Here is a 16,536-nt window from a genome sequence, read left to right as displayed (position 1 = left end):
CCTAACAACTTGTAATTTTTAGCTTGCACGACTAAAGACATGTAAGGAAAATGAATCATAAGGTGACTTAACGTCCCAAAAAAGTATGTCTTAACCCATTTTGTGGCTGTGTTGTTAGTAGATTGCCCGCACCTGATTATCTTCAACCCTATGCTAATTTGCACTGCTCTTGGTTGTGTCGATCATTATGGATTTGGTCTGGTTTCTTAATTCATGTTGTCAGTAGATCACCTGCAGAACTTTCCACTTCCATCTGTGCTTTTATGGGATTGCACTCTTACTCTAATTTGTTTAGTAAATCTGGCCACAGATTCAAATTCAAGAATGATCCCTTAAAACACTTTTTATTAAACTCCTTACATCACAGAGATGTTGTTTATTCTGAAAGAGCCCATGCAATTAATTCACAACCTGGTACATAAATGCCATGAGACCAGGTAGTTAATTCACAGCTTTGAGAGAAAGCGTACATCAGCAAGCTTGCTTTTTAACAAAACACAAAGAAAACAAAAGAGCATGAGAGTTCAGTTTAGTTTTAGCCTTTTTAAAAAAATATTTTTATAATCTTGTTTAGAGCTAATGTGTAACAGCTGCTTTAGAAAACCCACCACTTACATCTGACACATTTTTCTCCAATAAAAAAACATATTTTTCTGAGCCTAGATTTTTCAGGTAATTTAAGGATTTTATTCCTTTATATACCTTAACAAATCCCTTCATATGAACTTTTAAAATAGGCAGTTAAGCAATAACTCAGTGTGTGGTTGGGTACAAACGGCACATATGAATTTTTTTAGGAAAAGTGGAAAAGTGTGAGGGCATAAATATGTTGGCTAATTCAATTGCTTGGGGGATGCAGCTGGGTGCCGCCCCAGAATGCTACACTCAGTTGGACTGAGGAAACACACGGTCCCTCCTGGTGCTTCAAACCAGCAGATAAGCCAAAAGTTCTCGAAGCTCCCGTGCACTCTGCCCTCTGCAACTTCTGGGAACATGATTTCCCAAAAGAAATATTCAGAACACTCTGCTCATGCTTTGTGATGTGCAAGTGGGGAAATGATTTGTTGGTACGCAGATATTGTGTGATGCGCTTGAAGAGTTACTCTCTAAGTGCTTTTCCAGCAGCCCTTTCCAGGAGATTTTCAGAAAGAGGAAGCCATAACTTTCCATGACAGTTCACCGTTTACACACTATGTAAACCACGTTTAAAAAATTACACATTAAAACTGTTATAAGCAGTCTGTTGTTGGGGGAAATTTCTCCACAAGAAAGTTCTGTCTTCCCTTATAATACGAAAAGGAGTCAATATAACTGAACATCAATAAATACTGAAATACAGTGCCACATAGATTAAACCATTCTTATAAAACACTAAAGGTAACAGTAGCCCCTATAATGGCACATAATGGAGGACAGAGGTGTGAGGTGATGGCATGGGGGATGGAAATTGTGTGGCTGCTTGCTGAGTCTAAGAGATGTTATACAACATAGTGATCCATACAGCTGATCCCCCGCTTCCACAGCCACCAGTGTTGCTCCTGCCCCCACGCTAACACTGTCGGGGCCGTCCAACTGCAGGGAGTAGGATGAGCTTTAATTGAGCTTGGCGTCATCTTGAACCTCTTATTTTTCTGCAAAACACTGCCAAGCTGCATCCAGCTTGGAGAAGATATTTACGGTTTCTCACTCTCATTTTGACAGGGTGACTTTGACAAGTCTCATTGTGATCATCTGATAGGAATCTACATTGACAATTATAATGGGGTCACTTTGCTAAATTCATACATTCCATGAGAGAGATGTGGCTGATGATGAATTTTTAGCACAGCTGTAATGGACATGTGCATCATATGGTGTTATTTAGCCTGAAGTGAAAGTAGCTCTCCCATATGTGCAATGTCTCCTGAGGGCTGAGGCAAATATTGGTTTGGTAATAAATATTAGTGTGAATTTTAATCATTTACAAGCTTCTGTGATTCCAGTGTGTCCATCCAATACTTGCATGAAATGCATCAAAAAGCCGAACTGCAAAAGCACACTTTTGTGAGAGTAAGTGTTGCTTAATATTAATAGACTTTCTGTATGACTTTCTCCATTCAGACGAATCCAATCAGAGTTGTCCTGGCTCTTCCAAGCTTCATAATGGCAGTGCTATTTTTCAGTAGTCCAATAGAAGTCAAATAAAGTGCATCAATCCATCATAAAAAGTGTCCCACACAGCTCTGGAGGGTGAATAAAGCCCCCTGAAGCGAATTTATGCATTTTTGTAAGAAAAATATTCTAATATATAACTAATATTTAGCTTTAACTAATATAGAGTTCACAACAGAACTCCGTTCCGGGCGGATGACGTACTGTACTGTACATATTGCTTTTGCATGTTGTAATGCTGTTATATACCTAGCACACAGCATAGATCTTGATAGAAATCTGAGGAATTGCCGGTTAACAAATGTGCCATTTATGAACTAGTCATTTGGAATTACAGAACCCATTTTTGGGGGGGACTGCAGTACAGGATGTTCAGTTCACAATGTTTTTTTTGTTTGTTTGTTTTTTGTTCATTTTCACTATTCCCATTCATTTTCAAGGACATAAACATGCTGCACCTTTTTCATAAAAATAGTTTTATGTGAAAAATGCATTTTACATTTGCCAGATCGAGTTCATTAACAAAAAAAAGTTAATGAATTAAAATGTCTGTTGAATAACTGTTGAAGACATGTTTTAGGACAAATTGATTAGTTCATTCAGTAGCTTGTACCAGTGGCAAGGTCAGAAAGTTCTGAGTGGGTGGATTTTTGTACTTGGTGAAACTCGGTGGACTTCTATTGATTGTCTATTGATTGTTGTACCTTGTCAAGCTACAAGATCATAATTTAAAGTATTTAAATTACGGTCAAGCTGCTATTTTGAAAAAAGTAGTTAGCTACACTGCTGTTAGGATATGAGCCAGACCGACACAGAGATTAGAGAACACAGACATGTATTTATTGAACAGAGTGACAATGTTTCCTTTACCAGGGATATTCAGTGATCCAGGAAGATGACGGAGAGAAGCACACACAACTACAGTTTTTTTCAACTGCTTACACACATTTTTGTTTACTTGTCACACAATTTCTGAAACCTGACACTCAAACACCAGAACCACCCACCAAATCTGCAAAACCATAAACTAATTCCCAGCCTTTGACTCAAATTTTGTTTTCAATTTCATAAAACACTTTCTGCAAAACACAACACACAATTCTCTATGTAACACATAGAGAACTCCTTTTTCAAACACAACCAATCAAAGTGCCACACTAACTCCTCACGTGTGCAAACACTCATTGCTTTACTTAACACCAACCAATCATGGCTTTAGAATAGACCTATGAATACACATATACACAACTCCACATGGTTGACGCATTTATTTTCTTTCATAATGTGTAATACTGTATTCACAGCCACAAATGCTTACGGCAAAAGTTTGGTTTCAATCTTGCTTTCATGTTTACTGTGATTACTTTCAATCTTGTACAGAAATGTAGGAGCTCATGAAAGAATAGATTTAGGTTTTGAAAAACTGTGTGTACTTGATATATCCAAAAATATAATATTATGGCAAAGGTGTTTGCAACGTAAGACAAAAATTTGCTTTTGAGTTGGGTTTGTGATATTTTGAATGCAGTGCTTCATTTTGCAAGAAATGTGAGGCATTTTGCAATTTGTTTGTGCAATTCTTGGATTTGTGCTTTAGGATAAAATTATTTAACACTATAATCATCACAAAAACTATCTGTGCTATTACGCATATTCCATTTAAGATTACGACAACAAAAACCTCTTGATATTAATGATGTTTATTGATTTGCTGCACAGAATAATTGTAAATGGGTTGTGGGCTTTTGTAGAAATGGTTACAGCCCTTGAAGAATTCATGGGCTGTACCACTCACAGCCAGAAGCTCTGAGGTACTTTAGGGAGACATTTGTTGTTTTATATATCTAAGGTTTTATACCATCAGATCAAAGAATCAGCATTAGGATAATGGCAACATCAAGACAAAGTAGATGATGGGTTTTCAATATATTCCAGTCGCTCTCTGTAAAGTCTGCACTACAGATATTAGCAAATTTAGAAAAACTATTTTTTTCAGGGTCATAGTAAAGCAGCTTTCAAAAGAAGCTATTTGAAAGCAAACTTGTCACAGTCTATTATATATTTTAATGTGCAATTTTCTTTTGTCCAAAAATGAAAGAAGTTGCACATTACTGACATCTCAAACATGCTGTTATTGAAAAAACAAACAAAAAAAAAACACATAGTGTATTCTTATTTAAAGGCATGATGTGTCAAAAAAAAAAGAAGAAGAAAAAGAAAATTATAGTGTGTCATTTTATACTCACTGATGTAGCCTTCAGTCAGCATGTGTATAGTTACAATAAATCATTTTCTGTTTTCCTGATATAAAAGATTGACCTGACTCCTAAGACATGACGCAAATACATGTTCTGAATCAGTTAGTTACTTTGATCAAACAACAACTAAGTGCTGTATTTCAAACGGATTACAAAACAGTATGCTAGCAAATAAAGTTTCTGTCTCAGTTTGAGATTTCAAAAGTTAAACTGAATACAAGCACACCATAGCATCCAGTTTATTTCATCTCTAACCTATCTAGTTATATTAATTTCTCTAATGTCAACAGATGAAATCAACCATAAGCAAACACCACCATTTCACTGTAGAAACAACAACCAGAAGCTGCCAAAATGGAGCCAATTTCTCAATAACACTTCATATTTGCATTCTGAGGATTCAGCACTCTTTTTAGTGTCCATCATAGTCTGGATAATTGTAATAAATAAACAGCCACCCTGTTGTACACCTGAATTGTACATCTTAGTAGTGGTTCACTTAAATATTTGCAAATCTATGGCACCAACCATTAATCAAACCTGACAACCACTCAAACAATTCAAATGCATATTAATAATGTATGCACCCTGTAGGCACATGATTGCACATGTAATTATATGATGCATTCTATACACTAGATAACAATCCATTGCAATAAAGATTTCCTGCATCTGTTATTTGTGATTTTGTAGTTATGCCTAATGGTTCCAATACAATAACCATTATTACCTGCTCATGAATTTTAATGTATGAATGATAATAAATGGTCACACTGTGAACAACTATCCCACACAGCTTGCATCTGAGTAATCTGTTTGTAAATATATTTTAGACATATAGCTTTCTTCATCACCAAAGCTCTCAACATAGTGACAATTTCAATCCTTTTAGTCCTCAAATAATACCACTAATCTGTATTCCCCAGTGAAGACTGTCTAGTTGAGTGTATCTAGGTTTTCCTAAAATGAGAGTCAGGATAGCTCTGAATCTAGATGAAAGGGGAACTTGTGTTGCATTTCTGGCCTGGTTGGGAAAATGAGAAACTCTGTTTTTGTTAGATAGAGTTGGACATGGTGGTTAGAGGTCTGGACTCTATCTTTTTTCATCCTCTGAGGTTCTTTTGATCCTTTTACTCATTGCTCTTGCCAAAGAGTGAGAAAATAAACCCCATCACCATCGATTTTTTGTTCATCAAAATAATAAGCCCTTGTCAAAATAGCATTCTTAGTGTCAGTAAGAAAGCTACTTTACACAAATATTTCACGTGCCACGTGGGTACATAAACAGTAATGACTATAGACTGAGGTAAGAAAAAGGAGGGAAACAAAAGGCAAAGAAATGGGGAGCAAACGATAAGTGCACCAATCAATGGCAGTTATTTCAGATGTTCGTATGGTGCATATAACATCACAATGTGTGCAGCAATTCACATACTCAGACCCATCCATTGTAAATGTACAATGCAAACCAAAAATGCACATCATTTTGTGTCTACACATTCTGTAATGTAATTCTGTAAAGCACAAATACATGTCACACAAATGTGGGCCAGCTTGTTTATTTGTATTATAATTTACTTTGTATTTGTAAAGAAAGGCCTTTTTCTAATCAGATAAACATGTGAATTGCATATATGCTATCTGCTGATCATAACAGTCCCCTGAATGTGAAACTAAAGCAGTTTTTGTAATGTACTCTGAACATGAATGTCTGCTAAGTGGCTTATATGTCAATATAAATGTGCTTTGAAAAATATACAGAAATTTGCCTTTATATTTGAGGATAATTTGAGGATAATCACATCTTATATCATAATATAAAAAAATGTTTCAATATATATATATATATATATATGTGTGTGTGTGTGTGTGTGTGTAATCCATAGGAAAAAAGGCTCAGATAGCCTATATGTTTTGTTGTTTTAAAGCAGTTCTTTCATTTTTTTTTTTTTTTTTTCTCATTATCATAATGACCTTCTGACATTTCCAACATTGTCAATACGAAACACAGTGATAAATTTCAGATAACTGCTTACTCCATCAACATACTCTTATGGGAAAACCTTTAGAATAAATTGGAATGCCAGCCAACATCATTGCCTGATATTATGGATGCTCTTGTCTCTGAATGGGAGCAAATCCCCAAAGCTATGCTCCAACATCTAGTAGAAATACATCCCAGAAAAGTTGAAACACCAGTATCAGTATTACTTACCCTTTTAATGCTTGTTGATTTGCAACTAAAACCTTCAACAAGTTCATACATTATGGGTGCAGTCTTTTCTAAACTACACAGAAAATACTAATAATAATACTTATTATTATTTTCATGTCAGATTCATTCAATTGATTCTACAGTTGTAACTATGCTTTGACAGAAAACAATAAAAGAAAGAAAAATACTTTTCTCAATTCATGGAGATATATATTTGTTTGTTTGCTTTTAGTAAACAAAATAATTTTATTAAGGACATGGGAAGCACTTGATTCACACTGTCACTGACATTATCAGAGCATGAGATGTGAAAGTCGGAAGGAGTTTACAACATGTTCACCTGCGACAAGCTCCCTGAGGGACATGCCAGTGTGTTTCTATCAACTATTACCTTTCCATGAATCTCTCCCGTCTAAAGGCCAGAAATGATGGCATGCTGGCATGTCTAGCGTCAGTGGGGGATCTAGAACAAGGCTTGTGCATTACCGAGAGGAGCTGCTATTCTTCACACTAGAATTTGGGGGAAGTTTGATGTCAGTGTTTCCTGGGGTACTGCATTCACAAAATAAAAATGTCAGTTGAACTTGATTAAACTTTTTTGAATTTGATTAAACCATGAATTTGCATTTAAAAAGTCTCAGACTAATTTAAATTAATTTAGTTTTGCCTACTAGATGCAATGAAACATCACACAACCTCTAATATCAGAAGCACTGACTTTGCTTATTTTATTAAATCAATAATTCAACACAGTGTTAAAATGTTTCATCTTAAATCAGTATCTTTTATTGCCATTATTATTTATGTCTTGAAATGTTGTGTAATAATTGCTATGACTGCACCGTATCCCTTAAATGTCCATCTAGTTTGAACTTGCCACTTGCTAGCAACTTCTTCACAGAAGCTTTGTGTTCAAATATTTCAACTCAGACCAATGCTTCGTGTCTAATTATTTACTTTTGTTGCAAGCAGCCATGTAATAATAAGCGGGATAATGTACATCCAGCCAGTTGTTATCGGCTGCTGATAAACCTGTCAGGCTTTATTCTGCGATAACTGACTGGATGTATATTATCTCTTACATAATGTATAGTATAATGCATTTCTTTGCCAATGTCATGCAGAACTTTGCCGGGCTCCAGAGACACCTCTCAGCCTGGGTGTCAGACATTCCTCTGATCTCAGCATGTGGGAAGAGGCAAGGAGTGCTCTAAAATTGAACCAGACCACAGGATCTCTCACTTTGCTCTATAGGATGTGCAGAGAATAACTTTAGGGTGATTCAGTTCAGTCAGCTGCAGGAGATCAAAAGCTGTAGGAAGATAACATGATGTAAAAGAAAAAAAAAGACAATCTTATCACAGGGTGGTAAACATATTTACATATGGTTCATATGTGAAATTTCTTTAAATTGTACAAGTTTAATTGGAGTTTTTTTTTTTCTCTCTTTTTTCATTTCTTCAGAAACCACCAAATCAACCAACTGCCTATAGTTTACCAATTTTTCTGCTTAGGCCTACCTCTTTTTTCCTTTGCTTGCAAATATTGTTAAAGATTCCAACATTACAATTTGCAGTTTTTTGCACCAATATTTTTTGTCCAATGTTTGTAAAAACAATCCGATTCAAACTCGGTTGCATCAAAAGCTAAATCTGTCTAAATCATAACTCTTCACATCATTTATCTTGTTATTAGATGGATTTCTTTTTATTTAGTTTGGCTCAACCAGACAATGTGGGTGGAGTTAGTTTAAAATAGACAAGACTGGCTATTTGCCTTTAGTGTGAACAGACAGTCTAAATGATTTCTGTTTTTAAAACCACTCTTAAGCAACATGGAAAAAATGTTAACTGAAGTCAACTTGATGGAAGACACACCTCAATTGGTACTATTAATACAATCTGCTCAGGTTCATTAATGCCTACACTTTGAGTAGATCAAGCATTCTGTAGATGTGAGTTGACAGTAATTGATTCCAGCACTATGCAGAGAACAGCTAGCAATGCCTTTGGGCTGTTATCAATTCTCTGCAATCATCATTTCTCTGTTGAATGTTAGAATAGCCTACGTTATGCTAAAGACCTTAATTCCACCACTTTAATAATGACCACACTAAATTATTGTGCACATTATCACTTTTAAGATCATGAAACAGGAGATATGTCAAAGGCCAAGACTACAGACGAGGCTTCTTCCTGCTCATCAGACTAATGGGTGCTGTCAGAAGAATTAAAGGGTGAATTTCTCAGCCACAAAACCATGATGCCATGGTATAGTGCATTTTTACATGCAAAACACATTAGATGCATTTTGTAGCATAAAATCTTGACACCTCAAAGAGAAATCGATAAAGCCGTGCTTAAAGTCAGAGTCAACTGTTTGTGGAGGGATGGAGTGAGGACTCAAATGTGGTAAAGAGAAGGATAAATAGAGAATGAAAGATAATACCAAATGAAATGAAGACATACAATAAAGATGAATGTTAAACATGGTCAAAAGTAAAGTACAGAACAGAGTACATCTGGATATAATGATAGTGCCTGAGCAGTATTATTGTTTGAAATATCATCAAGAATAGCATTAGAATAGGTTTCCACAGGTGTGTTTGATCTTCAAATGCACTGGTATTTGTAGCAGTGTTATATAACAAATCTCTCAGCTCTAAAGACAGAAGCCTACAGTATTAGTTTAGAGAGCTGGATATAAATGAAGGATTGTGAAGCAATAACATCAAGATGACAACTAAACCAGGGCTCTGATCCACTGTAGTCTTGTACTTCAATGCTGAAGTTTACACACACTGACATCTGCACGCTCACACATACACTTTCAAGCATAAAATGATCTACCACACAAACACAGTTTCCTGTGCATATGTTCTTCTGAAGCACACATGATAAAGGACTGAAATACCTAATTACTAGGATAATTAGTGTAATAACCGATGTGACGGATAACAGATGGTTTTTTACATAAAAAGTGAGAACATTCAGCTGTATGATACAAATTTATTTTGTCTGCTGTTTTTCAATGGTCGTATCAGCTCTTTGCTGATTGCATAATAAGGATAATAAGTGTGGAACGTCAATACAGTCACCGTCTGCAACATGGAAAATGTAAATAAAACATTCTCTCGTTTAAAACATCTGTAATATATTTCCACTGTTTAATCTTCTCTATTGTGATAAGTGGTAAAAAAAAAAAAGAGAGAAAAAAGCCCTGATTCAGACTTGTTTCATTGTCTATTCCCTGACAGAATATGGGCCTTGATTTTTACCCTTAAGTAACATACCAACCAGACTTCAACAAATCCGAACAAAAGTAACTTTCAAAGCCCCCTAAGCTTGTCGTCTGGCCTACAAAATTAATATGGTCTGTTCTTGGTTATTCTTCTTGATCATAAAACATTAGAGGTCTTTATATTATATTTTGATCAGCGTGCCAGGTGAGTTTACATATGAATTGTGAAGAATTAAAGAAATGTAGATAATGTAAACCTACTGGATGTTTGGAACATCATATGACAAAAGTGTCATATTTTGGTTAGTTTACACTACAGTTTGTGTATTATTTTTTAAAAATAGTTTTTTACACATGCAAGAGTCTCTTATATTCACCAAAGCTGCACTTTTGATCAAAAATGCAATTTAAAATAAATATTTTCTATTTTTTTTTTTAATTGTAAAATGTAATTTATTCCTGTGATGGCAAAGTAGAATTTTCAGCATCATTACTCCAGTCTTCAGTGTCACATGATCCTTCAGAAATATTTCTAATATGCTGATTTGGTGCTCAAGAAACATTTATTATTATTATAAAAATATATAAAAGTGTAAAATCAGCTTTATTGCTTAATATTATTCTGGCAAACATGATACATTTTTCAAGTGTTCTTCGAAAAATAAATCTTTCGTAACATTATTAATGTTCTTACTCTTATTTTTGATCAATTTAATGCATTCTTACGGACTGAAAGTAAGTTCAGATAACACTGACCCCAAACTTTTGAACAAAAGTGTATGTCTTAGTGGTTTGTTTGTTATAGTAGCTACATACTACATACTGTTATAATACGGTTGGGTATTATTCAGTGACACTGTCTGCAGGTTACACAGATAAGCTAGCAGGTGGCCAAAAGTAACTGTCATTGTATTGTAAGTGAGTCACTGAATCATTTACTCAACCAATTTGTTGACACTGACCATTCAGGATGGAAACCTGATTACTGTGTGTTGCTCAATTGTTTATTCTGCTTTGACATTGTTTGAAAACTGTCAGAGTAAAAACAAAGAACGGGGTAATATTGTGTGTAAAATATCAACTATATGATCGTATAAAGCATGACCATGAATATTTGTAACACTACACTTTAAAAAAAAATCCGTAAAATTTACGGTAAAAAACCAGCAGCTGTGGTTGCCGGAATTCTACCGTAAAAAATATGGTAACAACATTTTAGGATTTATGGGTAACTTAAATTATAACTTAAATTTACAGCTAAATACCGTAATTTCATTAACTGATATAATGTTAATATACCAACCTATTGAAGTACTGAAATCTGTTTTGTACCTTTGAAATACACTGATAACCACCAAAATGCAGGTGGTGATGAGAAAGTCACATGATGAACCAAAGCCCATCACAAGCAGCTTTTAAATAATAACATATATAGAAGGTGCACAGTGTCATTCACACAAACACTAAACACCATCATGGTGGGACTCATTAAACTGAAATATGCAATAAACATTAATTTAACAACATTAGATGTAACATACAACCCTAATAAACATAACTGATAAGAAAAAAACAAAGAAGAAACATAGTTATTTCAAAGAAAAAACATCAAATTTAAACAAAATTTGAAACGCAACGCAAGGAATTCTGGGAATGTCAGTTTATGGTTTTTCCCTGTAAATTTTACAGGAACTTACCGTTAACCATTTAACAGGTTTTTACTGTAGCATTTTCAGTTTTTTTACCGTTAAAATCACGGTCATTTTTTACAGAGTACTCTGATATTGCAAATGGACAGTTTTTTGGATAGTTATATATTTGAGCAAGTTGAAATCCAATGCTTATTTAAAAGTGCAATGCAGCATTTTCACTCAAAACAACCCTCCTGTCATCACCACCTCAAAATAAATCTTGAGATAGTCTTCCCAAGTAATGTGTTTTGAGGCTGAATTTGAAGGAGCCTTTGAATTAGGACAGCCTTCATTGTGCCGCTGCATTCGGTCTTGGACTGCAACCTTCAAAGGATGCAGCCCCAAAATTGGGACATAACTATTGTCTAGTTCTGATTAACTGGATTCTGGAGAACAAAATGTTTTGCCTACTGTCCTCTATTCGTTAGTACTTTGCAAATGAGGTTTGTATTGCCCTCAGCCTCAGATGTTGTGGTCTTCGTATGAATTGAGTCATGAAATCACTACATCTGCTAATCTGAGCCCATTCATTGTGTGGTTAAATGAGTCATGTTTATCAATATTCATATCCTTTTTGTATATGCTTACACAAGTCTGTGCAAGTGTGTCAGAGTCACAATACGTTACATCCACTTCATGTTACAGCCACTTCAAACTACCATTATATTTACAATACATTCAGGATGTAATACAATCAATACAAACAGGAAAAAAAGCACTCTTATTTTTATTCAATGTGCATTCATTCCTCTCTCTATTTTGATTTGCTTCCCCTAAATAAATTGCATAATCATACTCGCATAGTAAAAAAATAAATGACACATCATCTACGGGAGATACTATAGGTCAGTGGTTTTCAAACCTGTCCTGGAGGACCCACTGCCCTGCACATTTTGTATGTCTCCCTAATCAGACACACCCAGTTTAGTTCTTGCAGTCTCTACTAATGAGCTGATGAGTGGAATCAGGTGTGTTAAGTAAGAGAGACATGTAAAATGTGCAGAGCAGGGGGCCCCCAGGACTGGAAGTGAGAACCACTGCCTTAGAGAAATAGAGTGATTTAAAAGTCAGGCAATTGTCTCCAGGTTTCACAGCATATGTTTGGCTCTAGGGGTTTTAATAGTAATCATAATTGACATTAGCCCCGTGTCTGTAGGAACTGGGGTCCTGTTGGCTCATAGGGGCATTCTCATCATGATGATGCTGCCGGCCCTGGTCATTTGATCTGGCCTGGTCCATCCAATAGGAGAGATCAGTCTCCAGTCTCTGGAAATACATAATGGTGAAATGAGACAACGGATTATGTCAGGAGTTCAGATTCAGTCTCAGGGGGAAAAATTGACAGGTTTTGATAAAAGAAATTGTAAATAAATAAATAACCAAAATGACAGTGTTAAAGAGAATTCATTTTTCATTCTTTCATTATTTACTCATCAAACCCAAATGAAGAAATTTAAGTAGGCCTACTGGTAATGACTGTACTATATACTATGTAATATAATGTATGTAATGTTACTGATCATTTATTTTACCATTCATTTGCAAAGACTATGGACTGAAGCTTCAAATAGAACACAAAAGCACCATAAAGGTACCATCAAAGTAGTCCACAAGACTTAATTCCAGGTCTTATGAATTAATATGATAGTTTTTGTGAGGAATAATTGTAATTATATTATATATATTTAAAAAAGTATGTTTAAAAAAACAAAAAAAACAGGAATGTTCAGTGCATAAAGTCGTTTTTCGCATGGATTTGCCTGTTCAGATCAATGTCTAAAAATGGCAGACATTCTGAGAGTAGGTAGAGTGCATAGAAAACTCCAGTTATCCCATTCTGTTATGGAGAAGAAGGAGTAAAAGTAATTACATGTTTTCAAACAAGAATTCGGGGGTGTTTACTAAAATTAAAACATCTTTGAGAGCACGGGGGCCCCTTGGTGTTTCAGGGGCCCTACGCAGCTTGCGTATTCTGCATATAGGGAGGATTGGCTCTGAGTAATTGCTATGGTGTTCATCAAACAACAACAAATACAAGAGTACAGAGAAACAGAGAAAAAGAGATTTAGGGTGTACTCACACTAGGCACGGTTTATCCCCCCTCCCCACTCCCCCACTGGCCTGCACTTGCACAAAACTTTCCGAGCTGGAGCACGCTTAGCCTATGTCATGTGCGAGATAACGGAGAAACCCACTTTCGCTTATATTCTGCCAAATAATTAATAATATTTAATTTATCATTCATGCCGAGCATTGATTTTCACTTTGTTTCAGAGAATTATTACGGAGGCAGCTGAAGTTAATGAAATGATTTGCAGCTTTACTCGCAAACTACATTTCCATCAATAAGGTGAGAACCAGAGCCATTATAAACATAAATATATTTGATTGAATTAAATTAATTGAAAAGTGTAATGTAGTAGTAGTAACAGAATTTGTTTGCGGTCGTAGTTTTCAAATCTTCTCCTCATTATAACTATATTATATAGGTTCAGATTCATTTGATTTTGCTGAAAACCAGTTGACCTCCAATGGTTATATCAAAATGTAATTCATTCATGCACTTAAAAATAAAAAGATGAGGAAGACTGCAGGATAACCCAGTCAGTGTGAGTGCAAATGCACTTTTTGGATGTGTTATGACGATTTCACATACAGTAATTGACAGAGCTGGGTAGTAACGAGTTACATTTACTTGAGTAAATTTTTTGGGTAACTAATACTTTTAGAGTAGCCTATATTTCAAAATGGGTATTTTTACTCTTACTCAAGTATATTTTTAGTGAAAAAAAACGGTACTTTTACAGGTAACCTGTGACATTTTGTTCAGGATTCTTTGATGAATAAAAAGCTAAAAATAACAGCATTGATAATAAATCAACATATTATGATTTCGGAAGGATTATGTGACACTGGCGACTGGCGTAAAGGCTGATAAAAATTATGATTTGCATCACTGAAATAAATTACATTAAAAAACATTACAAATCTTTTGAACGGCAGTGTGTGTACACACAAATTACCTAAATTTTATCTATAGATCTAAACATAAATAGACTAAACAGTATATGATCCAAAGTAACTAACTAACTACTTGAGTAGGTTTTTTTATCCGATACTTTTTTACTCTTACTCAAGTAACTATTCCGACTATTACTTTTACTTTTACTTGAGTAAATATTTCTATAAATACTTTTACTTTTACTTGAGTACAGTTAATTAATGCAAATTGTGTGATCACTGTTTTACTCACTGCTTCATCGTAGCCCATGTACATGAACTGCTGGATCCACTGCTGGACATCAGGACGGCTCCGGTCCCATACGTTTCTCTTAGGCCTGTGGAAAACTGACAGAAACTCTTTAGCCTTGGGCTGTGACACTGCGATTTGTACTTTAGGCCTGGCTTCCAGCTCCTTTGCTGTGGAAAGAGAACAGGAAAAAATTCAAGGCCATAGTCAGAGATTGTAGATGCTTCCTATGTAATTCAAAACTATTTTTACTATTTCATCAGACCAGAAGAGCAGGCCCCAGATCAATGTAAAAGAAAAACATGTTTTAAGCACAGAGGATGATAACAGCCTGAAGGGACAGAACCGCTGCCCAATTATCTCGCTCTGACGATGACACACAGAGACTGTGACCTGATCTATAGCCCAAAGCTTCCACACCTCCGTGATATAAATATCAGTGATGTATTTTGTTTATAATCATCCATGTTATTTTCCCTTGGAACATTTCAGCCATCAATCTCTGTCAGCTTTGGAGGTCAGAAGCTGATGAGGAATTCTGGACAAGTGTGAAGAATTTATGGAGGAAAAGATGGAGGGCATCAGGCTATAATTAAAAGATTGTAGTACAGTGACTAAACTATTGGCATGATGGTTTCTTAGGTGGAATATTGACCATACATCACTAAAATCTTTCATAACAATTATATTGAGGCTGACATCATCTCACCATCTCGTTTCATGAGGATCCTCTGTAGTCTACTCCCAGATGAACCACCTAAACATGCAAACAGATAAAGTTCTCTGTAATATCCATTTCATTTATGGAAATTATAGTTGATTGACGCTTACTGAATCTTTCCCAGATTTTCTTCATTATTATGTACATTATTCTGACAAAGAAACTTTGTGGGATGGTCCCAAATGCTCACACATACACACACACACACACATCCCACAAATATTGAGCATTAAAATTTTGAAATGTTGCATTTGAATGAACATAACTGAAACAATCTCAAATCAGAAACAAACCAAATTTGCTAAATTTGTAATGCAAGCGGTGCCATATCTACATCAAAGAAATTCAAAAATGTTGCCAGCTAAACAACTGCGTGTACAGTATTTACAGCATCTGTTTTTTCTTTTCTTTTTATTATTTAATTTGATTTTATTATTTATTCATTTTTTGAATAATTTTTTTTTTCCATTTTTGGTTTTTCACACATGCTTTAAACCTAATAATTGCAGCTTGTCGCTGTGTTAATGTTTCTGGACGTGTAGATTGGATTTCAAATTAGTAGATTAGATGACGTTGCAGTTCAAAAAGAATATTTTTTACATTTTGAAAATTTTCTATTTTAAAAGAAAACACATTTTCTAAATAAAACACTGTGAAACAATGAGATGTTGCAATAGCAAATTTGTTTTAAAATAAAATATGTTCTGTATAAAATGCAATGCAATTCAACCACAAGTTACCGTTACACATGCATTGAAAGTCTTTAAAGCTGAGTTAAAAGTCTCACATTTTACAGAGTTTCAGGCCTTTACGTTTTAGGTCACACTTCATAAAATCCTGTTTACATGGCTTGTAAGTTCCCCTCATTAACTAAAGAAGCCACTTTGAAAAGTGGTGTCTGAAAGCCCAAAAGTGGTAGAGAAATCTTTAATTGACATACCTGAGGGTGAGCAGAGAGACAGGATGCTTATGAGAAGGACGGCTTGAACACAGAGGCTGTGGAGTGACAT

The 16,536-nt window shown here is 35.1% G+C and overlaps 1 protein-coding gene across 1 annotated transcript; it reads right to left on the bottom strand.

The window, feature by feature from the left end:
- Nucleotides 1-12,671: 12,671 nt before the first annotated feature.
- Nucleotides 12,672-16,536, bottom strand: ecrg4b (ECRG4 augurin precursor b). Its single transcript, XM_058779949.1, has 4 exons — nt 16,467-16,536; nt 15,515-15,562; nt 14,809-14,975; nt 12,672-12,821 (listed from the first exon to the last, which is right to left on the bottom strand). The coding sequence occupies exons 1-4, from the start codon at nt 16,534-16,536 to the stop codon at nt 12,672-12,674; spliced, it is 435 nt and encodes a 144-aa protein (XP_058635932.1).

The sequence above is a fragment of the Onychostoma macrolepis genome, chromosome 06, assembly GCF_012432095.1.
Source record: "Onychostoma macrolepis isolate SWU-2019 chromosome 06, ASM1243209v1, whole genome shotgun sequence".
Lineage (NCBI taxonomy): Eukaryota > Metazoa > Chordata > Actinopteri > Cypriniformes > Cyprinidae > Onychostoma > Onychostoma macrolepis.
This window is presented reverse-complemented; position numbering and strand designations above follow the sequence as displayed.